The sequence below is a fragment of the Capricornis sumatraensis genome, chromosome 18 (assembly GCF_032405125.1).
Source record: "Capricornis sumatraensis isolate serow.1 chromosome 18, serow.2, whole genome shotgun sequence".
Lineage (NCBI taxonomy): Eukaryota > Metazoa > Chordata > Mammalia > Artiodactyla > Bovidae > Capricornis > Capricornis sumatraensis.
This window is the reverse complement of record NC_091086.1, coordinates 45,111,129-45,135,764: the sequence shown is the minus strand read 5'-3', so window position 1 is coordinate 45,135,764 and position 24,636 is coordinate 45,111,129. Positions and strand designations below refer to the sequence as shown.

Genomic DNA, 24,636 nt, shown 5'->3' with positions numbered 1-24,636 from the left:
AAGCTCAGGCCTTTCCCCCGTGGAGCCTGGTGTGTGACACACGCCTGGCACATGGATGCATTCACCAACCCACAAGCTCTCTGAACCCCTTCTTTAGAGTTTTTATGGGAGTTCCATTATGTAGGTATGACTGACTATATAATTGAGCATCGGTGATCAGCCTCTAGCCTCTTCCCATCCCTAGAAACCAGGGGATAGGACTGAAAGTTCTACTGTGTGGTCAGCTGGTTGCGCAGGCAGAAGGGCTCCACCCTCCCAAGAGTCACCTCTTTGGCATAAACTCAGATAAGGTTGAAAGAGGCTTATTATGAATAATAATAATATAAAAACCCTCCTCTTACCACTATAGGAAATTACAAGGGTTTTCAAAGCTCTGTGTCAGGAGACAAAATCCAAATATACATTTCTTATTGTCTCACATATATTAAATGAGATAAATGTTAAACACTTAGTATAGAATCTGGTACATGCATCAGGAACAATAGTAGCAAGGCATCAGGAAACACATCAGGAAAAACAGTGGAAGACTTTGAAATGAACAAAAGATTATTGGATATTCTTTCAATAGAAGACTGAGGATTGTCTATGGGACCCCTTGGAGTATTTGGTTTCATAGGATTCTGTACCTTTCACAGGCTTAACTCATCTCTTCTAGAACCATAAATTGTAGAAAATTGATGGTAATTCAAATTATTCTTGTCCATAGACATACAAATGAATTTTATTCAATTAAGATAGTTAATTTCTACATGCTGAAAAAGATAATTTCAAGTATGACATTGTTCTATACATAGTAACCAGTTTTTTCATCTATTACCATCTATTTTATCATTCCTGTCTGTGAATATGTCTCTTATTCAAATTTTCATTTGAACTAGTTGTAATATCTTGCTGATTCCCTCATTAATTAAAGAATTAGATGATGTTATTGTACATTGTATATGCACAATATGTTTGCTGTTACAACTAATATAATGACATTTGTGGCTAAGAGAGACTTAGGGAATCATTTCCTCCTATATTTATAGGTGGACATTTAAAGCATGAGCACTTGACTATTCCTTATTTTGAGTTTGTAAAATTTTGAGATCTTCCTTTCACTGTTAATTTAAATAAAAGGACAAAACCATTAGATACTACTTCAGCTCTTGAGCACAGTACTTTATATTGAATGCTGTCTATCGAATTCCAAAAGGGAGAATTTACTTCTCTCCATACAAAGAAGTAGGGGCTGTACTGATAGTGATGATTGTTCAGCTAACTTCCTATTCTTGTTCAAGGATATCTGAGGATAGGTGAAGAATACTGCCAATCCATGGCTGTTTATTGGCAGAACAGAGCCTACAACTCAAAGCAATCCAACTTGCTTTCAAGATATGATAAGGGCTGAGAATGTTTATTTCTTGATCTTGGTGCTATTTATCCTATTTTCAGTTTGGGAAGCCACTGAGCTGTATATTCACATATGCATGCTTTCAGGAAGGTATAGTTCAATAAGCAGTTTGAAAATTCAAAAAGAAATTCAGAACTTGGAGTGAGATAACTGGAATCAAATGCTTTTTCTTTTATTTATAAACTATACCATTTGGGGCCAATTTGAGAATCATAATCCTACTTTACAAGTTTTGTTGTGGATATAAAATAATGTACTACAGTCTTCCCTTAATATTCACAGGGGATTAATTCCAGAACCCATTTGGATACCAAGAGGAGGGCATGGCAACCCACTCCCGTATTCCTGCCTGGAGAATTCCCATGGACAGAGGAGTCTGGCAGGCTATGGTCCATGGGGTTGCAAACAGACACAACTGAGTGACCAAAATCCAAGGATGCACAAGTCCCTTATATAAAATGATATGAGACTTGCATATAACCTATACACATCCTCCTGTATACTTTAAATCGTCTCTAGATTACTTATAATACCTAATACAATGTGACTGCTATATAGTTGCCACACCTGGAAAAATATAGTTTTGCTTTTGGACCCTTTCTGGAATTATTATTCCAAATATTTTCAATCTGTTGTTGGTTGACTCCACTGATATGGAGGGCTGACTGTATGTATAAAAACATTTAAGAACTGTGCGCTAAATTTTACCTGTAAATCAAGCAAGACAAAGACTGAAACATTTCCATTGGGTTGATGTCTTTGATAACCAGAAGGAGAGCTGTTTCAATGGAGTGGGGGACAGGAAAGGATGGATTGCTATGTAACGGAATGTGAATGGGGGTGGGGAGGTGGAGAGTGTGAGTAAAGATACCTCTCAAGAAACTTGTCTCTGGACAAAAGGAAAGAACTATGGAAACAGGATATTTTTATCATTATTGTTTTAGTATTCCTTTTCTCTCTCCCTCTGTCTCTCTTTCTCATCTCTGTCTCTCTCCCCCTCACACCCTGTTTTAGGAAAGGGTACACTTATATGAAAGAGCTCAGCTGATTTTTGAGCCAGATAGTCAGTGAGGTTACAAGTCAAAAAGAGAGATGGATATCATCTAAGGCTGATGCAGCAGAAAGATATAAACTGAAGTTGTCAGATGAGGGAGAGAAGTTGAAATGTTCAACCGTGCAACTCAGGTTTGCTAAAATAATAAAATCAAGTCAGGATAGTGCTTGTCAATTTGGGGAAAATGATGTACAAATTTAGGGGGATGGGTCATAGAGATTCATCAACTATAGAGGAGTGCTGGCAAGACAAATGATAAGGGTATAGATCATTAATATTGTAGAGATGGGGCCGTTCCAGAGGTGGAGCCCTTCAAGGTGATCAGAAAATCCAAGATGTGGCCATGTTAGTGAAGTGGAGAGAAGAGGAAGGGGCCAAAGCCTGGGTGCAATTGGGGAAGAGAAGAATGCTGATACATATTCTGAAGTCCTTGACAAAATAAGCTATTGACCATGGGATGGTTCATGATAGTTCCCATAGTCTTTTTCCATCGCTCATTGTTGTCAGCATCTTTGGGTTTTCTGAATAACCTAAAAGCATATTCTGTTTTCTGAACTAATTTCCTCTTTTTCTATCATGAATATAGATGGAGGACAATTGATTGCTGTATCCTGTGAGGGGCCTTCATCTTTTTGAGTGCTATTAATTTGCTCTTCAATGTTCTCTTGCATTAACTGAGTAATCTAGTTCCTTTTAATCTGGTTCAAGGCTTTCTTTCCCTCTTTATGATTTTCCATCTATACTGAATTCATAAGTATTCTGGACATTGTTTCTTAATCCTTGCTAGGACTCAATCAGAGGAGCTGAAATTGGTTTTGGCTTCAGTCTCCTGTGATATGTTCCTTTCTGTCTCTTCTACAGGGAAAAATCATAAAGTCTAGAAAAATAAATTATTGTGTTCTAATATAATATTGACAAATAACTTGCATATTTGACTTTATGGCTACCCTGTTATTTCATTCTTAATTTTTACATCATGGTGTTGATTTTCTAATTGCTTCCTTGTTTGTTATTTATGACAAACCATCATTTTTCAGTACCTTCTCTTCATGGTCAATCCCAAGATGTTCTACCTTGAAACTAGAGCTCCTCTTAAATGTTGTATTTTACCTCCTTCTCCTAATTTCTAAGGGAAATTTGAATTCTGACCCCAAAACTATACTTTACTTTTTCAATATTTTGTTAAACATTTTAATTAATATTGAGCCAAAGAGGAGGACCATATTCATTTGGCTTTTTTTGTATCAGTATATTTTGGCAGTGCTACTGCAACTTTGACTGGTGTAGCAGATTGTCTAATTAAGTAATTTCAATATCATAGCTGAAGCATTTTCAAGTGAAGCCCCTCATGAAGATATCAATCAGCGTGTAGCTGCTAAAAACAAAGATACAGATGAGGACCAGAATTTAAGAGATCAAATACAGCACAGGTTAGTTTAAAACTCATTGTCTTCTTGTTTCTTGCCCTGTGAACAAACTGGCAACTAGTCAATTTAGAATCATCAGATCTAGGGGGAAGATGTGTTTCCTAGCGTTCACTGTTTTATAGGTAAAACAAAACTAAGTAGTTTTGATATTGAGTGAAATATTTATGTGCTAGCTTTTATATTCAGAGTATAAGTCATCAAAGTCACAGAAAAAAAGAATTAAATCAAGCAACATTTCCCTTTATGGCTACATGAACTTACAGGTTCATTAGAGGGAATCCTAATTCACCCCTCTTTCAACAAATGCCGATAAAGATCTTGGAATTCGAAAGATCTAGGCATCAGAGTATAGAGTATAGTTCTAAAACTAAAATGAAATAATGCATAATAAGCATTCTTTCGGTTGTATGCAGTTTGCTCATTGGAAAAGAAAAATTAGACAAAGTTAAACAATGTTTTGAAAACTTGAGAACTCTGAAAACATGAGTTGAGGCAACAAAGAGGAATTTGATTCATGAGGCCTGTCTACTCTCAGAGGACAAAACTCATTCCACGAGTATGTTTGAGTAAAGCAAATTTGCATGGACAGAGGAGTCTGGCAGGCTACAGTCCATGGGGTCACAAGAGCCAGGCATGACTTAGTGACTGACTAAACCACCACCACCATCGACACTTACTCAAGGGTTTCTTGAACTTCTCTAACTATGAAAAAGTAGATAACCTATGTGGCTCAGGCTATAGCTGCCAGCAGAAGGGCACTCAGTCTGCTATGAGTACAGGTGATGTTTCCTTAGAACTTCATTTAGAAAACTAAACCCACATCAAAGATTTCCTGAAATGGTAGAATTTCCAAATCTACTCTTACTCTTTCCTATACCTCAAAACATATGGCTAGTTGGCATTAAATGATGTCTTCTTTATTTTTATTTTTTTTACATTTCAATAATCATTTTATTAGTTACAGAAGAATCTCTACTAGTATTTACATAGTGCAAAAAAGCTGTTATTACCCTCTAAAATGTGATATAACAATCATCCTTCATACAGCAAAAGAACAAGATGAAAATCCCTTCATGTTATAATTCATAATAATTTTGCTAGCCTTTAATTAGAGCATTACAATTAAGACATTAAATTATAAATTCATGTGGTATATTTAGAAATTAAATTAGAAAATAATACAAATCCTTTTAAAGTGTGATGTGCCAACAAAGTTTAAATTTTTATCATTAATTAGGATTCAGATTTCAGATTAGGCAAACAATTTGGCTGATTCTGGGAAGTGTGTTAAGTTTGGAAGGAACAAGATAGGAGGAAGATAATAAATTACTCCATGAAAAATTTTTAAAAATCAAAAAAAGATAAAGTAAACGGATAAGTTAATGTTCTACCTTGTTGGCACAACATACAGAAAATACTTAAATAACAGGTTTATTTTTAAGCAAACACTAGTGAACTCCACATTCATTTTTTCAACTCTAACATAAAACTGTTCAATCCTAACACATTGTTGCTTTAATATATGTAGAAAGAAGTATTACTGTTTGTAAAGCTGCTGTTTGCTTAAAAATGATGTCTTCTTTAAAGTGGATGTATTTCATTGCCTGTAGACTTCTTAAAGTTGCTTTTTTCATATATGTTGGCAGCTGTTTTTTTCATCATGTACATCAGATAAATCATGTTTAATGTTACTCCAACATTTCAATCAGTATGTGATATTCATATGTGATATGTGATATATATTATATATTCAGTATGTGATATTCATATAATTCATGATATTATATTCATATAATATTTGGGTTTTGCAGAATTGTAGGCTTCCTGGACAACTGGCCTTCGTTGGAGCAGTGGTTTACAGAGCCAGAAAACATTTTGATAAAAATCAATGCTGAAGTAGATAAACAGTCATTGTTCCAAAAAGTAAAGGAAATGATTATGACTGAAATAATTAAAAAAGAAAATAAAGGTAATTACAATTCTTTTATCATTTTGAGTTTATGTAACAAAAATGTAATGTGTGGTTTTGATGAGCTTAGGAAGAAATGAAATGTTACCCTTTTGTTTATCAGTCAGTTATCACTGACAACTGTAATTTCTTGGTATAATAAAAAGTGGTCAAAATTATCAATATCACAAAGGTTCTAAAACTGCCTTGGTAGAATGCTTTCTTCCATCCCCAGATTTGTGACCTAACTACTACGATTTATCAGTGAACTGACACCGAAATAGTGCATAAGTGTAAGCTGCAGTCACCTTGGGAAGCCAGGAGTTCAAATTTAGAAAGACAAGCTTCCACATCTAAATGTCCACACCCCCAAAACATCCATGTGAAACTTATATAAAAGGCTTAACATGTTATTTTGACAGTCAGAAACTAGGCTAAGAGGAGGAAGGTAACCACTAGAGTTGAGATTGAAAAGCAAAAACAAATTGAATCTAGGCTATAGCTTCAACAAGTCTGACCCAGACTTGCCTGAGAGTGTCGAGGAGTCTCCAGCAGAGGCATGGGTCAGTGGTGGCCTGCTGCTGGGTTGAGGGCAGTGAGTATAGCAGTACATGCATGGGATCTTTTGAAGGAGGTCACCATTATCTGCATTACCTCCACCATAGTTTGGCCCCAGGTAAATAGCAGGGAGGGAACACAGCTCCACCCATCAACAGAAAATTAGATTAATGATTTACTGAGCATGGCCTCCCCCATCAAAACAAGACCCAGTTTCCCCCTCAGTTTATCTCTCCCATGAGGAAGCTTCCATAAGCCTCATATCCTTCTCCATCAAAGGGCAGACAGACTGAAAACCACAATAACAGAAAACTAACCAATTTATCACATGGACTACAGTCTTGTCTAACTCAATGAAACTATGAGCTATGCCGTGAAGGGCCACCCAAGATGAACGGGTCATGATGGAGAGTTATGACAAAAAGTGGTCCACAGAGAAGGGAATGGTAAACCACTTCAGAGCCTCATGAACAGTATGAAAAGGCAAAAAGATAGGACACTGAAAGATGAACTCCCCAGGTCAGTACATGCCCAATATGCTACTGGAGATCAGTGGAGAAATAACTCCAAAAAGAATGAAGAGACGGAGTGAAAGCAAAAACAAAACCCAGTTGAGGATGTGACTGGTGATGGAAGCAAGGTCTGATGCTGTAAAGAGCAATATTGCATGGGAACTGGGATTGTTATCTGCATGTATCAAGGGAAACTGGAAGTGGTCAAACAGGAGATGGCAAGAGTGAATGTCAACATTTTAGGAATCAACAAACTAAAATGGACTGGAATGGGTGGATTTAAATCAGATTACCATTATATCTACTACTGTGGCAAGAATCCCTTAGAAGAAATGGAGTAGCCGTCATAGTCAACAAAAGATTCCAAAATACAGTACTTGGATGCCATCTCAAAAATGACAGAATGATCTCTGTTCATTTCCAAGGCAAACCATTTAATATCACGGTAATCCAAGTCTATGCCCTGACCAGTAATGCTGAAGAAGCTGAAGTTGAACAATTCTATGAAGACCTACAAGACCTTCTAGAACTAACACCCCAAAAAGATGTCCTTTTCATTATAGGGGACTGGAATGCTAAAGTAGGAACTCAAGAAACATCTGGAGTAACAGGCAACTTTGGCCATGGCATACAGAATGAAGCAGGGAAAAAGCTAACAGAGTTTTACCAAGAGAACACACTAGTCACAGCAAACACCCTCTTCCAACAACACAAGAGAGGACTCTACACGTGGACATCACCAGATGGTCAATGCCAAAATCAGATTGATTATATTCTTTGCAGCCAAAGATGGAGAAGCTCTATACAGTAAGCAAAAACAAGACCAGGACCTGACTGTGGCTCAGATCATGAACTCCTTATTGCCAAATTCAGACTTAAATTGAAGAAAGTAGGGAAAATGACTAGGCCATTCAGGTATGACCTAAATCAAATCCCTTACAATTATAGAGTGGAAATGAGAAATAGATTCAAGGGATTAGATCTGATAGACAGAGTACCTGATGAACTATGGACAGAGGTTCGTGACATTGTACAGGAGACAGGGATCAACACCATCCCCAAGAAAAAGAAATGCAAAGAAGCAAAATGGCTGTCTGAGGAGGCCTTACAAATAGCTGTGAAAAGAAGAGAAGCGAAAAGCCAAGGAAAAAAGGAAAGATATACCCATTTGAATGCAGAGTTCCAAAGAATAGCAAGGAGAGATAAGAAAGACTTCCTCAGTGATCAGTGCAAAGGAATAGAGGAAAACAATAGAGTGGGAAAGAATAGAGATCTCTTCAAGAAAATAAGAGATACCAAGGGGACATTTCATGCAAAGATGGGCTCAATAAAAGACAGAAATGGTATGGACATAACAGAAGCAGAAGATATTAAGAACAGGTGATAAGAATACACAGAAGAACTATACAAAAAAGATCTTCATGACCCAGATAATCATGATGGTGTGATCACTCACCTAGAGCAAGACATCCTGGAATGTGAAGTCAAGTGGGCCTTAGAAAGCATCACTATGAACAAAGCTAGTGGAGGGGATGGAATTCCAGATAAACTATTTCAAATTTTAAAAGATGATGCTGTTAAAGTTCTGCACTCAATATGCCAGCAAATATGGAAGACTCAGCAGTGGCCATGGGACCAGAAAAGGTCAGTTATCATTCCAATCCCAAAGAAAGGCAATGCCAAGGAATGCTCAAACTACCTTGCACTCATCTCACTTGCTAGTAAAGTAATGCTCAAAATTCTCCAAGCCAGGCTTCAACAGTATGTAAACCATGAACTTCCAGATATTCAAATTGGTTTTAGAAAAGGCAGAGGAACCAGAGATCAAATTGCCAACATCCGCTGGATCATCAAAAAAGCAAGAGAGTTTCAGAAAAACATCTATTTCTGCTTTATTGACTATGCCAAAGCCTTTGATTGTGTGGATCACAACAAACTGTGGAAAATTCTGAAAGAGATGGGAATACCAGATCACCTGACCTGCCTCTTGAGAACTCTGCATGCAAGTCAGGAAGCAATAGTTAGAACTGGAAATGGAACAACAGACTGGTTGCAAATCAGGAAAGGAGTACGTCAAGGCTGTATATTGTCACCCTGCTTATTTAACTTATATGCAGAGTACATCATGCAAAATGCTGGGCTGGATGAGACACAAAGGGGAATCAAGATTGCCTGGAGAAATATCCATAACCTCAGATATGCAGGTGACACCACCCTATGGCAGAAAGGGAAGAAAAACTAAAGGGCCTTTTGATGAAAGTGAAAGAGGAGAGTGAAAAAGTTGGCTTAAAGCTCAACATTCAGAAAACTAAGATCATGGCATCTAGTCCTATCACTTCATGGCAAATAGATAGGGAAACAGTTTTTATTTTGGGAGGGGGACAGACTTTATTTTGGGAGGGGGGCTCCAAAATCACTGCAGATGGTGACTGCAGCCATGAAATTAAAAGACGCTTATTCCTTGGAAGAAAAGTTTTGCCCAACCTAGACAGCATATTAAGAAGCAGAGACATTACTTTGCCAACAAAGGTCCATCTAGGCAAGGCTATGGTTTTTCCAGTAGTCATGTATGGATGTGACAGTTGGACTATAAAAAAAGCTGAGTGCCAAAAAATTGATGCTTTTGAACTGTGGTTGGAGAAGACTCTTGAGAGTCCCTTGGATATCAAGGAGATAGAACCAATTTGTCTTAAAGGAAATCAGTCCTGAATATTCATTGGAAGGACAGATGCTGAAGCTGAAACTCCAATCCTTTGGCCACCTTATGTGAAGAACTGACTCATTGGAAAAGACCCTGATGCTGGGAAAGATTGAAGGCGAGAGGAGAAGGGGACAGCAGAGGATTAGATTGTTGGATGGCATCACCAACTCAATTGACATGAGTTTGAGTAGATTCCAGGAGTTGGTGATGGACAGGGAGGCCTGGCGTGCTACAGTCCATGGGGTTGCAAACAGACATGACTGAGCAACTGAACTGAACTGAACTGTAGCTTCAAACATCTACAAATTTGAATCAGTGTTTTTACCAGCTATCAGACTCACTTCAACATTCTCCTAAAGTTTTATATTCCAGTCACTTATTACATGAACAGAATCCACTGCCACTTATTTAAGATTTACATTCCAATCCATTAATCATTTTTAACAAATATTTTGGTCATTAAAATAATAAATATTTTCCAGTGCTCTGTACTTAACATCCTGATTAAGTTAAAAACAAATAGTAAAAGGATATGGTACTTCTATGAATAGTCTGCTGTTTTAAAATAATCATAATATACTGTTAAGTGGGAAAAATCAGGTTATATTTAAATTGTCCCTTTTTTGTTTTTAAAAGTATATCTATTATTAAATTTGAGCTTGCCAGGTGGATCAGTGGTAAAGAATCTGTCTGCAGGAGACGTGAGTTCTATCCCTGGGTTGGGAAGATTCCCTGGAGGCAACCCCCTCCAGTATTCCTGCTTGGCAAATCCCATGGACAGAGGAGCATGGTGGGCTACAGTCCATGGGGTCGCAAAAGAGTCAGACATGACTAAGCGATTAAAACAACAGCAACAATTACTTAATGCATGTGCACAGAAAATAGTGACAGTATCAGTTCAGTTCAGTCGCTCAGTCATGTCTGACTCTTTGTGACCCCATAAATCGCAGCATGCCAGGCCTCCCTGTCCATCACCAGCTCTACTCAAACTCATGTCCATCAAGTCGGTGACGCCATCCAGCCATCTCATCCTCTGTCGTCCCCTTCTCCTCCTGCCCCCAATCCCTCTCAGCATCAGAGTCTTTTCCAATGAGTCAACTCTTCTCATGAGGTGGCCAGAGTATTGGAATTTCAGCTTCACCATCAGTCCTTCCAATGAACACCCAGGACTGATCTCCTTTAGGATGGACTGGTTGGATCTCCTTGCAGTCCAAGGGACTCTCAAGAGTCTTCTCCAACAGCACAGTATATATATAAAAAAATGAAATTCAACTCAATAAATCTGAAGCTCTAACTGGCTTTATTCAGCTATTCCTGACCAAACAATGTCCCATCTGACAACTAGAAGACACTCTGAAGGGAAGTTAAAAGTAGAAGTTTTCATAGACATGAGGGTGAAACAGGGAAGTCTTTAGCAAAAGGGGGTAAAAATGGTTATTTTGGGCCAGGACATCTTTTAGGGGAAGGGAACTGCAGGGGTCTTTGCTGTGCAGATTGACTCTTCTTCTTTGATAAAGAGGGGAGGTGATATAGAGAGGGCCCCCAAGACAGATCATCTCATTGGTGCGAACCAGAAAATTCCAAACTGATTGATTAAAATTATACTTCTGAGGAAGGCAGAAACTGCAACTGAGGCAGGTAGTATAGGTTTGGTATCATGGACTTTACTTATGTGGCACAAGTGATGCCATTTTGGGCTTATGGTTTTCTCTTTAACAATAATACAGTCTTCGATGAGGAGGGAAGAAGGAGGACAAAGAGAATTAACAAGAAATTTCTCTTTCAGCTTATTTGTCTACATTGTTGAGATTTTAAAGGCAGTAATTATAGATTACTTTCATAATCAGAAAAGATATGAATTTCCAGTTTGAAAAAAATCCAATAAAACAAATCCTCCTTATCTTGCCAAGTTGAAAAGAATGATCTGAGGGCAATGGGAGAAATAGCCATACAAGGGTTTAGGTGTTCACTTCCATTGGTACAGGGGTAAAGTTGTGGCCATTTCCAGGGTGGAGCACTGGGAAGTCAGGGAGGGTGGGGAGGGCACACTGGGTAAGGTAAGCCTGAATCCAGAAGGGCAAAGGGCCCTGACAATTACAGAAGCCTAGACAATCCAGAAACACCCCCTCAGGACCCCAGAGCTGTCTCCTCTGCCTGGAACTCACACTCCTTCAATCTCTTCAAGTCTTTGCTCAATTGCCACCTCCTCAGTGGGTCTACCCTGCAAAGCAAGCCATTTAAACAGACTGCAAAAGCTGCCCCACAGCACTGCTGATGCCCTGCCCTCTGCTCTACGCACTTTCCCTAAAGCACTTACCACCTTCCAGCTTCTTATGTGACTTACTTTATTCATCATGTTTATGGTTTGCAAGCTTCACAAGACAGTGATCTTTCTCTTTTGTTTCACTTTTGTATCTCTGGCAGCCACAACTGTGCCTAGCATTGTTTGTATTACTATTATTTACAGTGTTGGTATAGTTTTACCTGTTGACAGTATTGGCTTGCGTGCATGCTCAGTCCCTTCAGCCGTGTCCAGCTCTTTACGAACCTATGGACCATAGCTTACCAGGCTCCTCTGTCCCTGGGATTCTTCTGGCAAGAATACTGAGTGGGTTTCCATGCCCACCTCCAGGGGAGGTTCCCTACCCAGGGATTGAGCCTGTGTCTTCTATGTCTCCTACATTGGCAGATGGGTTCTTTACCACCAGTGCCACCTGGGAAGCCCACAGTATTGGCATAGTTTTATCTTATTGTTATAAGGCTTCCTTTCCTTCAAGGCACAACTGAGATTGAATAACTAGCTAGTGCATGAATGGATGAATTTTGTTAAGCCTTATTTGAGTACTGAGCACCATTCTAAACGCTTTATATGTATTTACCCCTAGAAGTTGGTGCTGCATGCATTTCTGTTCCCTTCTATGTCCTCCCGATCCGCACCTCTTCTGTCATATTGCCCTTCACCTTCTCTTTAGGCTTTTTTCACCTCATTTATCCACTAGAAAATTTGACTTAATATTTTACTTTCCTATCCCAGTATATTAGCTAATTCTAGATTGTTAGTTTTAAAGTCAGCACCCTCTCAACAAGTCTTCTACCTGCTACAGATACACACACACACACACACACACGTCATCACCATCTCCATCAGAGTCAAGGGAAATGGTATTTCTAACCAGACAGAGATGATGTCAGATGTCAGCTTCAAGGACTGGATAATTTAAAACATGAATTTAGCCTTAATTCAGTGAGAGCAATTTTATATTAAGTTAGGTTTATCTTAGTTTATGTGAAATAGTAGGTGTCTGGAGCTGCTAATAAAGATCCACTCTTATCCTGTTTGAAGTGAAAAAGAAATTAGAAGAAAAGGAAGTTGAGAGAAAAGAAGAAGTTTCCCTGAGTGAGAAGATATCCCCTCCTCCTCCTCCCCCTCCGGAACCAGAGAAAGAGAAGGAAGTCCACCTTCCACAGGAGCGGTCCAAAACTCCTGCTGCGAAAGGAAAGCAAGCATCAGGTGATTGACAGAGTGATTGCTAACCCTGTCTACCAGTTTCTCGATTTCACTTAGAAAGGAATTGTAAATGATAGTACCAGTCCACTTATCTATCAGTAGAGTCAGGCTTTGAACAGCATCCGTCATGTGAAAGGATGCTGTCTGCTCAGATGAAGTGGAGAGGCAGCAGTAGCTGAGAGCACGGCTATCCCAAAGCGCAAGTACCTGACCGTGTGGGATCTCTCCGTGTGGGCATCCTCATGCCCAGATCTACTGATTAGAATAAGACCACAGATGAGAGAAGGGGAGGCACAGAGAGAATAACCATAAGGAGCGTAGAGCAGATCAAGGGGATAGACTTCTGTTTGTTGGAGTGGTAAAGCTGAGTTTATGAAGACTGAGACCTCCTTACCAAAATAAGAACATAACCAGTTGCCCACAGAATAAGGGAACAAATCAACAGCATCCATTAGAGACTAGAATATAAATGTAACTGTTATTCTTTTGTGCTTTGCAATTATAAAAGGCTAGAAACAAGCTCCCGACATCTCAGTAAACTTGTATCTTTACAACATATAGCATACATGGATAGTTTATATAGAGAATATTTTTTAGCTTAAGTTCTTTCTGTATCCTTAACCACTATGGACCATGAAATGGTAGAATATATAATGACAGAAGTGAAATGCTCAACTGTTGAAATGTATGATACTGGGAGCATGACAGGATCAACTTAGTGCTGTGTACATGAAACAAACGTGACTTTAGTTTCTGGTTTCGGCTTTGTAAGTGGTAAATTGTGCAGTTATACAAGTCTACCTAGGTTTGCTTGTTATCATGTCATGATTGCATTTCTAAAGGCTATAATCTTTCTTCTTCATTGAGATCAGAGGTAGGCCTGATTTTTCAAAATTAAGCCTACTTATAGTAAACAAATAAATTTGAAAACTTTAATAACATTTATTATGGTCTACTAAAGACCCTTATATTCCACAAAATGGGACTTAACTAAAGACAAAATACACAAAAATATTTTTATCATATGAACAATAAAGCACAAAGCATTTAATTAAACATACCTACTTTTTCCCTTTAAAAAACAAAGCAGAGGTCTGGAGGACTAATGGAAACCTTAAAAATGCTATTTAACTGGGAAAGACAATTTCCACAGAGGCTCAAGGGGGCCTGGCATTGTCCACCCAGGCCTCAAACCCAAGACCATGGCCTTCCCTCCCTTTCTTCACCTCAGCCTCATGACCAGGAGTATCTATGTACTGGAGCCATTCCCTGAAACCAGTCTCTAGCAGTCTTTTAAGTTTCTTCAGTTTGCTTGTGAATTTAAAATTGTATAGTTGAATACTGTGCATTTGGAGGAATAATAAAGCTGTTGTTGCTTCAAAGAGTGGTTGTATCTGTCTGCTTCTTCCAGCAAGGGCAGGAGTACTGCCTGAGCTTTTAAAATGCACAGAAGGGTTCACCTCCAGAGGCCTAATTACTGCCTTCCAATGATAAGGCATCACTGTGAGATCTCAGTGCTAGTAAATGCGGATGGGGCCACAGCGTAGGCCACATTGCCCCTACAGCTCAGGAAAGCTGGGATAAGCAGTTTTATGGAGGGAAGTTCCCAGCAGGTTTATTTATATTTATATTTAAAAATGTAGTGTTTTTCAAAAGAATGCATTTTCAGAACTGAAAGCCAGAGGCTTCTGAACAAGCCCAAAGCAAACATCCAATTACAATTTTCTTTAAAAGTTGAGAAGAAAAGAGAAATTATTTACTAAAAAAAAAAAAAAAAAAAAGCCAAGGTGGAAATGGGGTAAAAAAGGAAGCATTGTACACTGAGTACTAAAGATCATTTTGCTCAAATACAGTTCTACAATGGAAACAGTGAGAGACTATTTTGGGGGGGGCTCCAAAATCACTGCAGATGGTGACAGCAGCCATAAAATTAAAAGACACTTGCTCCTTGGAAGAAAAGCTATGACCAACCTAGACAGCATATTAAAAAGCAGAGACATTACTTTCCCAACAAAGGTCTGTTTAGTCAAAGCTATGGTTTTTTGAGTAGACATGTATGGATGTGAGAGTTGAACTATAAAGAAAGCTGAGTGCCCCAAAACTGATGCTTTTGAGCTGTGGTTGGAGAAGATTCTTGAGAGTCCTTTGGACTGCAAAGAGATAGAACCAGTTCATCCTAAAGGAAATCAGTCCTGAATATTCACTGGAAGGACTGATGCTGAAGCTGAAACTCCAATACTTTGGCCGTTGACTCTTTGGAAAAGACCTTCATGCTGGGAAAGACTGAAGGCAGGAGGAGAAGGGGATGATAGAGGATGAGATGGTTGGATGGCATCACCAACTCAATGGACAGGAGTTTGAGTAAGTTCCAGGAGTTGGTGATGGACAGGGAAGCCTGGCGTACTGCAGTCTATGGGGTCCCAAAGAGTCGGACATGACTGAGCGACTGAACTGAACTGAACTGACAGTTCTACACTGTGTATGGGTTTGTTGACCTGAAATGAATAGAGTGTCAAATATTTCTCCAGTGAAAGTGGGTTTATTCAGAATTAGCAGGGAATGATAATGCAGGGTCTGCAACTATGGCAAGCCCTATGTAAGTCCTCATATGACAAGGGAAGGAGAATGCTTCTATGGAGGGAAAAGGAAGTTGGAAGGTCCATAGTGCCCCAAGAGTCCATGGCTTTTCATTGGCTAAATCCATCAGGAAAGAAGAGGAATCATTCTTCCTCCTGTTGGGTAATACTATCCTCTTAGGGCCAAAGGTCTCCCCCCTCTTTTGGTTTCTCAACTCTGTTTAATTGTGATTTCCTTTTTTTTTTTAATTGTGATTTCTGTTTATTAATTTTTTACAGTTCTGAATTTTTAAAACTTCACAATTTTGTTCCATTAAAGGGTTTATTATCAAGTCCACTATCAAATTTCAGAATGTAATTTAAAACTAAAGTTCTGAGTGTGACAAAGCATGGTAGTGCAATCCATGCCGCTGAGTATATTTGGAGATTTCATAATACATTTTGGAAATATTTTTTTCAAATAGGCAGAATTCATGCTACTCCCAGGAGAAATTAGACTTGCTCACAGTATTTTCTACGTTCAGCATCTCAGGTGTCCCTATTTTCACCCCCTTTTCTGTTACCTTCTGCTAAAGTTTGGAGCTAAAATGTTGGTTACCCAGAGTATTGTTATTAAAGGTACTAAGAGGTTATCTTACAAATAGCTGTGAAAAGAAGAGATGTGAAAAGCAAAGGAGAAAAGGAAAGATATAAGCATCTGAATGCAGAGTTCCGAAGAATAGCAAGAAGAGATAAGAAACCCTTCTTCAGTGATCAATGCAAAGAAATAGAGGAAAACAACAGAATGGGAAAGGCTAGAGATCTCTTCAAGAAAATTAGAGATACCAAGGGAACATTTCATGCAAAGATGGGCTCAATAAAGGTCAGAAATGGTATGGACCTAACAGAAGCAGAAAATATTAAGAAGAGGTGGCAAGAATACACAGAAGAACTTCACAACCTGGATAATCCCAATGGTGTGATCACTCATCTAGAGCCAGACATCCTGGAATGGGAAGTCAAGTGGGCCTTAGAAAGCATCACTATGAACAAAGCTAGTGGAGGTGATGGAATTCCAGTGGAGCTATTTCAAATCCTGAAAGATGAATCTGTGAAAGTGCTGCACTCAATATGCCAGTAGTGGCCACAGGACTGGAAAAGGTCAGTTTTCATTCCAGTTCCAAAGAAAGGCAATGCCAAAGAATGCTCACACTACCAAACAACTGCACTCATCTCACACGCTAGTAAAGTAATGCTCAAAATTATCCAAGCCAGGCTTCAACAGTATGTGAACCATGAACTTCCTGATGTTCAGGCTGGTTTTAGAAAAGGCAGAGGAACCAGAGTTCAAATTGCCAACATCTGATGGATCATCAAAAATGCAAGAAAGTTCCAAGAAAATATCTATTTTTGCTTTATTGACTATGCCAAAGGCTTTGACTGTGTGGGTCACAATAAACTGTGGAAAATTATGAAAGAGATGGGAATACCAGACCACCTGACCTGCCTCTTGAGAAATCTGTATGCAGGTCAGGAAGCAACAGTTAGAACTGGACATGGAACAACAGACTGCTTCCAAATAGGAAAAGGAGTACATCAAGGCTGTATATTGTCACCCTGCTTATTTAACTTCTATGCAGAGTACATCATGAGAAACACTGGACTGGAAGAAACACAGGCTGGAATCAAGATTGCCGGGAGAAATATCCATAACCTCAGATATGCAGATGATACCACCCTTATGGCAGAAAGTGAAGAGGAACTAAAAAGCCTCTTGATGAAAGTGAAAGAGGAGAGTGAAAAAGTTGGCTTAAAGCTCAACATTCAGAAAACTAAGATCATGGCATCCATTCCCATCACTTCATGGGAAATAGATGGGGAAACAGTGGAAACAGTGTCAGACTTTATTTTGGGGGGGCTCCAAAATCACTGCAGATGGTGACTGCTGCCATGAGATTAAAAGACGCTTACTCCTTGGAAGAAAAGCTATGACCAACCTAGATAGCATATTCAAAAGCAGAGACATTACTTTGCCAACAAAGGTCCGTAAGTCAAGGCTATGGTTTTTCCTGTGGTCATGTATGGATGTGAGAGTTGGACTGTGAAGAAGGCTGAGCACTGAAGAATTGATGCTTTTGAATTGTGGTGTTGGAGAAGACGCTTGAAAGTCCTTTGAACTGCAAGGAGATCCAACTGGTCCATTCTGAAGGAGATCAGCCCTGGGATTTCTTTGGAAGGAATGATGCTAACACTGAAACTCCAGTACTTTGACCACCTCATGCCAAGAGTTGACTCGTTGGAAAAGACTCTGATGCTGGGAGGGATTGGGGGCAGGAGGAGAAGAGGACGACAGAGGATGAGATGGCTGGATGGCATCACGGACTCGATGGACGTGAGTCTGAGTGAACTCTGGGAGATGGTGATGGACAAGGAGGCCTGGTGTGCTGCGATTCATGGGGTCGCAAAGAGTCGGACACGACTGAGCGACTGAACTAAACTGAACTGAACTGAAGAGGTTATCTAGATTTTTTTATTAACCTGACCTCTAAAGAAAAAAACCTAATTCAAACCTTTGGATTTATTTATTTATGAATGAGTTTGGTTTTTAACTATTTAACTCTTGGATGTTTAAAAGTCCTTTTATAGAGATTAACAAAAGAGGTTGTCTTATTTTATGGAATCTTTTTTTTTGGAGCTGATATATTTAAACATAAGTGATATGTTATGCATTTACACATTCTTATAGCTGTCACTTCTAAATACGAAGAATAGGTCAGACAAACTCTATCACAGACATTTAAATTGCCCCATATGTGCATCCTTATGACAAGGGGGAACAAACTGTAACCTAGGACAAATGGAGAAAGATGACTGAACTTGTTTCGTGAATTATGTGGGATGTAGTGATTTTTTTCAAAGACCAAATTATTATTTGGGAAATCTTATTAACCTCCAGGTCATCAGTTTCCCATTTCCCCATTTCCAGCATGTCTTTTAATTAGATTCCAGGGAATCCAATGTATATATTCCCAAACAATCCTTTGTATTACAAGTTACAGTCAAGGCACAATGGAATGTAAAAGTCACAAGGCAACCAAGTATGGGGTCAAGAGAACTTCAAGAATGTGCCATATCAAAACAATGTGTTTATTTAACTCTCCTTCAAAGTGTTTTGGCATCATTCTTATTATAGATCCAATCATCTTATTGTATAACAATCATTTCAGTGAACTATCTCCAAATACTAATAGAGCCATCTGCCTCAAATTTACTTGTGACTAACTTTTAAAACTCTGCATGTATGTTGCATTAAAGAGTTTATAATCAGACTCACTGACAAACCTAGACAGTGTGTTAAAAAGCAAAGACATCACTTTGCTGACAAAGGTCTGTATGGTTAAATCTGTAGTCTTTCCAATGGTCACATACTGTTGTGAGAGCTGGACCATAAAGAAGGCAGACCACTGAAGAACTGATGCTTTCGAACTATGGTGCTGGACAAGACTGTTGAGAGTCCCTTGAACAGCAAGGAGATCAAACCAGTCAATCTTAAAAGAAATCAACCCTGAATACTTACTGGAAGGATTGATGCTGAAGTTGAATCTCCAATACTTTGGGCACCTGATCGGAAGTGCTGATTCATTGGAAAAGACCCTGATGCTGGGAGAGATTGAAGGCAGAAGGAGAAGAGGGTGAAAGAGGATGAGATGGTTGGATGACATCACCAACAGAATGGACATGAATTTGGACAAACTCTGGAAAATGATGAGGGACGGGGAAGCCTGGTGTGCTGCAGTCCATGGGGTCAAAAAGAGTCGGACATGACTTAGCAACTGAACAACAACAACCAAATTCACTACCAAATGCTGATGTTAAACTTAGGACTCAACTTCTCAATGTCACAAAATAGAATAGTCCTATCAGGGTTGTCATTCAAGAATTTTCAATCCATAGTCTAACTTCAGATTAATTCTAACTCACAGTAAAGGTCCGAGCCATTTTAGGCAGTTCACAAATACAGCTGTTTTAGGAAATCACATTTGATTGCTTACAAATCATAACCTAGCTATCAGAAAAAATCATAAATGATATTTATGTGTTAAATTTTGTTTAGAACCCCTGCATGGTAATCGAGAACCTCTTCAGGAAGGAAAAGGGAAGAAAAGTGAAACTTCACTCAAAAGAAAAGGTACAGATTAAGATAAATATGATTAAATATAATCCTGTATTTTATAACTCTCAGTGAAAATAATGATATTTATGTAGTAATGTACATTCTTTCAGGCATTTGTAAATCATAAACCCTTGCCAAAGAAAACCTCAGTCTTTCTGTAACCTGGCTCTTACCAAAGGTCCTGCTGAGGAAAGTGATGCTTGTGAGGAATAATTTAGCAAATATGCAAGAGTACTGGAGTGGGGTGCCATTGCTTTCTCTGATATTTAAGATACAAAATATTCAATCATCATAGACATTATAAAGGTTATCCTTGGGCTAAGTTATGCCATCAGAAAACTACATGCTGAACCATATTTTCTTGGAAAGCTTCCATGAAATTGCTTTCACTGATAAGTTCTCTGATATAAAGTCCTCAACACAACAGCAGTGGAGATGAAACTTTCATAATACTAATAAAAACCTGGTATTTCATTTTCTGAAGGGATAGTATGCCCATTACATCATTCACTGGCCTCTGTGTAAAATCCTAGGTGGGAAATTTCATTCAGAAGAAAGGGACTGGAAAATTTTTCTTCCTCTTCATGGCTAAATAATTAGTACCTCTAAATGATAGCACTGCCTTTTCTATACTGGCTGTCTAGAAATAAAAACCAAATTAGCATCTAAGATTTTAGTGTCTAAGCAAGGACCTATATCCTGGAGTCTGCTTTCTAATTCCTCTCTTTGCTTTGACCTCCTAATTTAGTTTGTATTTTTCCTGATCTAGTTTCATTTATTTTCTATCTTAACTGTTTCTGTGAAATAAGGGGGATAAAATTTTGTAAATAACTGATAGTTGGCAGAAGAAACGCCAGGCTCTTAAAAGCATATTAGTTACATTGTATGTTGAAGCCACCGGACTTCCCAGGTGGCTCAATGATAAAGAATCCTCCTGCCAACACAGGAGACACAGGTTCGATCCCTGGGTTGGGAAGATCCCGTGGAAAAGAAAATGGAAACCTGCTCCAGTATTTTTGCCTGGGAAATCCTAAGAGAAGCCTGGTGGACTATAGTCCATGTGGTTGCAAAAGAGTCAATCATGACTTAGTGACTAAACAACAATAGTGTTGAAGCTGCTACATGCGTGCCTGCTCAGTCTTTAAGTTGTGTCTGACTCTTTGCAACTCCATGGACTGTAACCCTACAGGCTTCTTTGTCCATGGAATTTCTCAGGCAAGACTACTGGAGGGAGTTACCATTTTCTTCTTCAGCGAACCTGCTCAGCCTAGGAATTGAACCCACATCTCCTGCATTGGCAGGTGAATTCTTTACCACTGAGCCACCAGGAAAGCCCTGGAGCTGCTACAGCAACAAATCAAAGGTTGAAATGCAGTTATGGACACATGCAGTTGACTTCTGCGGAGTACATGCTCGGGGGCTGTCATGGTGTACTACTGCTTAATTTTTCATTACAGATTGCCAGTGCAATAGCAGCCCAAGAATGTGCAATGTTCACAAAATGATGGGCTTAAAAGAATTTCTATTTTGGCACTCAAAAATGCATACCCATAATTCTCAAAGCATCTCACCCTTTTCTGATTATATAACCTGATAGGTTTATGTAACTAGTCATTGTTGAGTTAACATTGGTGAGATTAAAAATTTAGCTAGAATTCTGGCTATAATTTATGATATGCTTTCTCTCACCTGTTTACAGATAGGAGAATAGTTTTCACATTTACGTTATGAATCCCTTACTTTCTCATTGTGATCAGCAAAAGCAAATGAAGGATCTGTACAGAATCATCAAAAATAGAAATCAAATATACTTATGCATTGTTGTGGTTTTTCAGTCGCTCAGTCATGTCCAACTTTTTGTGATCCCAAGGACTGCAGCACACCAGGCTTCCCTGTCCTTCACTACCTCTCAGGGTTTGCTCAAACTCATGTCCATTGAGTCAGTGATGCTATCCAACCGTCTTATCCTCTATCATCCCCTTCTCTTCCTGCCCTCATTCTTTGCCAGCATCAGGGTCTTTTCCAATGAATGGGCTCTTCACATCAAGTGGCCAAAGTATTGGAGCCTCAGCTTCAGCATCAGTCCTTCCAATGAATATTCAGGGTCAATTTCCTTTAGGATTGACTGGTTTGATCTCCTTTCAGTCCAAGGGACTCTCAAGAGTCTTCTTCAGCACCACAATTTGAAAGCATAAATTTTTAGGTCGTCAGCCTTCCTGATGGTCCAACTCTCACATCCATACATGACTACTGGAAAAGCTATGGCTTTGACTATACAGACTTTTGTCAGCTGTCGGTGAAGTAATGTCTCTGCTCTTTAATATGCTGTCTAGGTTTGTCATAACTTTCCTTCCAAGGAACAAGAATCTTTTAATTTTATGGCTGCAGCCACCATCGACAGTCATGTTGGAGCCCAAGAAAATAAAATCTGTCACTGTTTCCACATTTTTCCTTCTATTTGCTATAAAGTGATAGGACCAGATGCCAGTATCCTAGTTTTTTGAATGTTGAGCTTTAAGCTAGCTTTTTCATTCTCCTCTATCTCCCTCATCAAAAGATTCTTTAGCTCCTCTTCACTTTCTGCCATTAGAGTGGTATTATCTGCATATCTGAGGTTGATAATTCTCCTGGGAATCTTGATTCTCGCTTGTAATTCATCCAGCCCAGCATTTTGCATGATGTACTCCGCATATAAGTTAAATAAGCAGGGTGACATTATACAACCTTGACATACTTCTTTCCCAATTTTGAATCAGTCCTTTGTTACATGTCTGGTTCTAACTGTTGCTTCTTGACCTGTATACAGGTTTCTCTGGAGACAGGTAAGGTGCTCTGGTTTTCACATCCCTTTAAGAATTTTCCACAGTTTGTTGTGATCCACACAGTCAAAAGCTTTAGTGTAGTCAATGAAGCAGTAGATGTTTTTCTGAAATTCCTTTGTTTTCTCTATGATCTAACAAACGTTGGCAATTGATTTCTGGTTCCTCTGCCTTTTCTAAACTCAGCTTGTACATCTGGAAGTTCTCTGTTCACATACTGCTGAAGCCTAGCTTGAAGGATCTTGAGCATTACCTTGCTAGTGTGTGAGATGAGCACAACTGTACGGTAGCTTGAAAATTCTTTGACATTGCTTTTCCTTGGAATTAAAATGAAAACTTACCTTTTCCAGTCCTGTCCAAATCAAGTTAGACCTAATAATGCACATGCTTTGAGAGCATCTTTAGGTAAAAGTAGACTCAAAAGAACCATAAGCAAATACAACTTCACCCAGCAAAATATATATTCATTTAAATCATGCAGTTTGCTCAGTTTAAGTAAATTCAAGAACTCTTTTTTTCTTTTATTTTACTAGTCTGTTTCTATTTCCATAAACATAGTTTCTACTGTATTGAATAATATTTGAAATAGATGAACTCTTGATCAAGATTTAGAAGTCTTTCTTCTATGTAGAAGTACTGTTGTTTTGGCATGTATAACAGAATTTACTTCATTAAGAACAAGTCTTAGTAATTTTAATTCTTTATATTTGGAACTAATACCTTAGGGAGGCAAATACTATTAATTGGTTAACTGCTTACTTCACAAGCTATTTGATACCAATTAATTATATGGAAAGCATGGCTTGAGGAGCCACCTCCTTTTTCCTTCCTTCAAACTTATCCTTGTTTCCTATTGTTGGCATCTTTGACTTATCTTTATTTTTCTCTGCATATTAGATCAATCCCTGCCCTTCTCCCTGCTAATCTTGACACTGAAATGCCATTTGCAATTGTATTTATGGTATTCTTTTTTTTTTTTTACTTTATTTTACTTTACAATACTGTATTGGTTTTGCCATACATCAACATGAATCCGCCACGGGTGTACATGAGTTCCCAGTCCTGAACCCCCCTCCCACCTCCCTCCCCATGCCATCTCTCTGGGTCATCCCAGTGCACCAGCCCCAAGCATCCTGTATCCTGCATCGAACCTAGACTGGCGATTCGTTTCTTATATGATATTATACATGTTTCAATGCCATTCTCCCAAATCATCCCACCCTCTCCCTCTCCCACAGAGTCCAAAAGACTGTTCTATATATCTGTGTCTCTTTTGCTGTCTTGCATACAGGGTTATTGTTACCATCTTTCTAAATTCCATATATATGCATTAGTATACTGTATTGGTGTTTTTCTTTCTGGCTTACTTCACTCTGTATAATAGGCTCCAGTTTCATCCACCTCATTAGAACTGATTCAAATGTTTTCTTTTTAATGGCTGAGTAATACTCTATTGTGTATATGTACTACAGCTTTCTTATCCATTCATCTGCTGATGGACATCTAGGTTGCTTCCATGTCCTGGCTATTATAAACAGTGCTGCGATGAACATTGGGGTACACGTGTCTCTTTCAATTCTGGTTTTCTTGGTGTGTATGCCCAGCAGTGGGATTGCTGGGTCATAAGGCAGTTCTCTTTCCAGTTTTTTAAGGAATATCCACACTGTTCTCCATAGTGGCTATACTAGCTTACATTCCCACCAACAGTATAAGAGGGTTCCCTTTTCTCCACACCCTCTCCAGCGTTTATTGCTTATAGACTTTTGGATCACAACCATTCTGACTGGTGTGAAATGGTACCTCATTGTGGTCTTGATTTGCATTTCTCTGATAATGAGTGATGTTGAGCATCTTTTCATGTGTTTGTTAGCCATCTGTATGTCTTCTTTGGAGAAATGTCTGTTTAGTTCTTCGGCCCATTTTTTGATTGGGTCATTTATTTTTCTGGAATTGAGCTGCATGAATTGCTTGTTTATTTTTGAGATTA

The 24,636-nt window shown here is 38.8% G+C and overlaps 1 protein-coding gene across 1 annotated transcript in view; it reads left to right on the top strand.

The window, feature by feature from the left end:
* SPEF2 (sperm flagellar 2) overlaps window positions 1-24,636 on the top strand; it is a 199,405-nt gene that overhangs the window by 81,276 nt on the left and 93,493 nt on the right. The window contains exons 16-19 of the mRNA XM_068990522.1: window positions 3,769-3,877; window positions 5,686-5,843; window positions 12,937-13,104; window positions 19,771-19,845. Coding sequence (XP_068846623.1) covers window positions 3,769-3,877; window positions 5,686-5,843; window positions 12,937-13,104; window positions 19,771-19,845 — 510 coding nt within the window. The remainder of the gene's footprint in view (window positions 1-3,768; window positions 3,878-5,685; window positions 5,844-12,936; window positions 13,105-19,770; window positions 19,846-24,636) is intronic.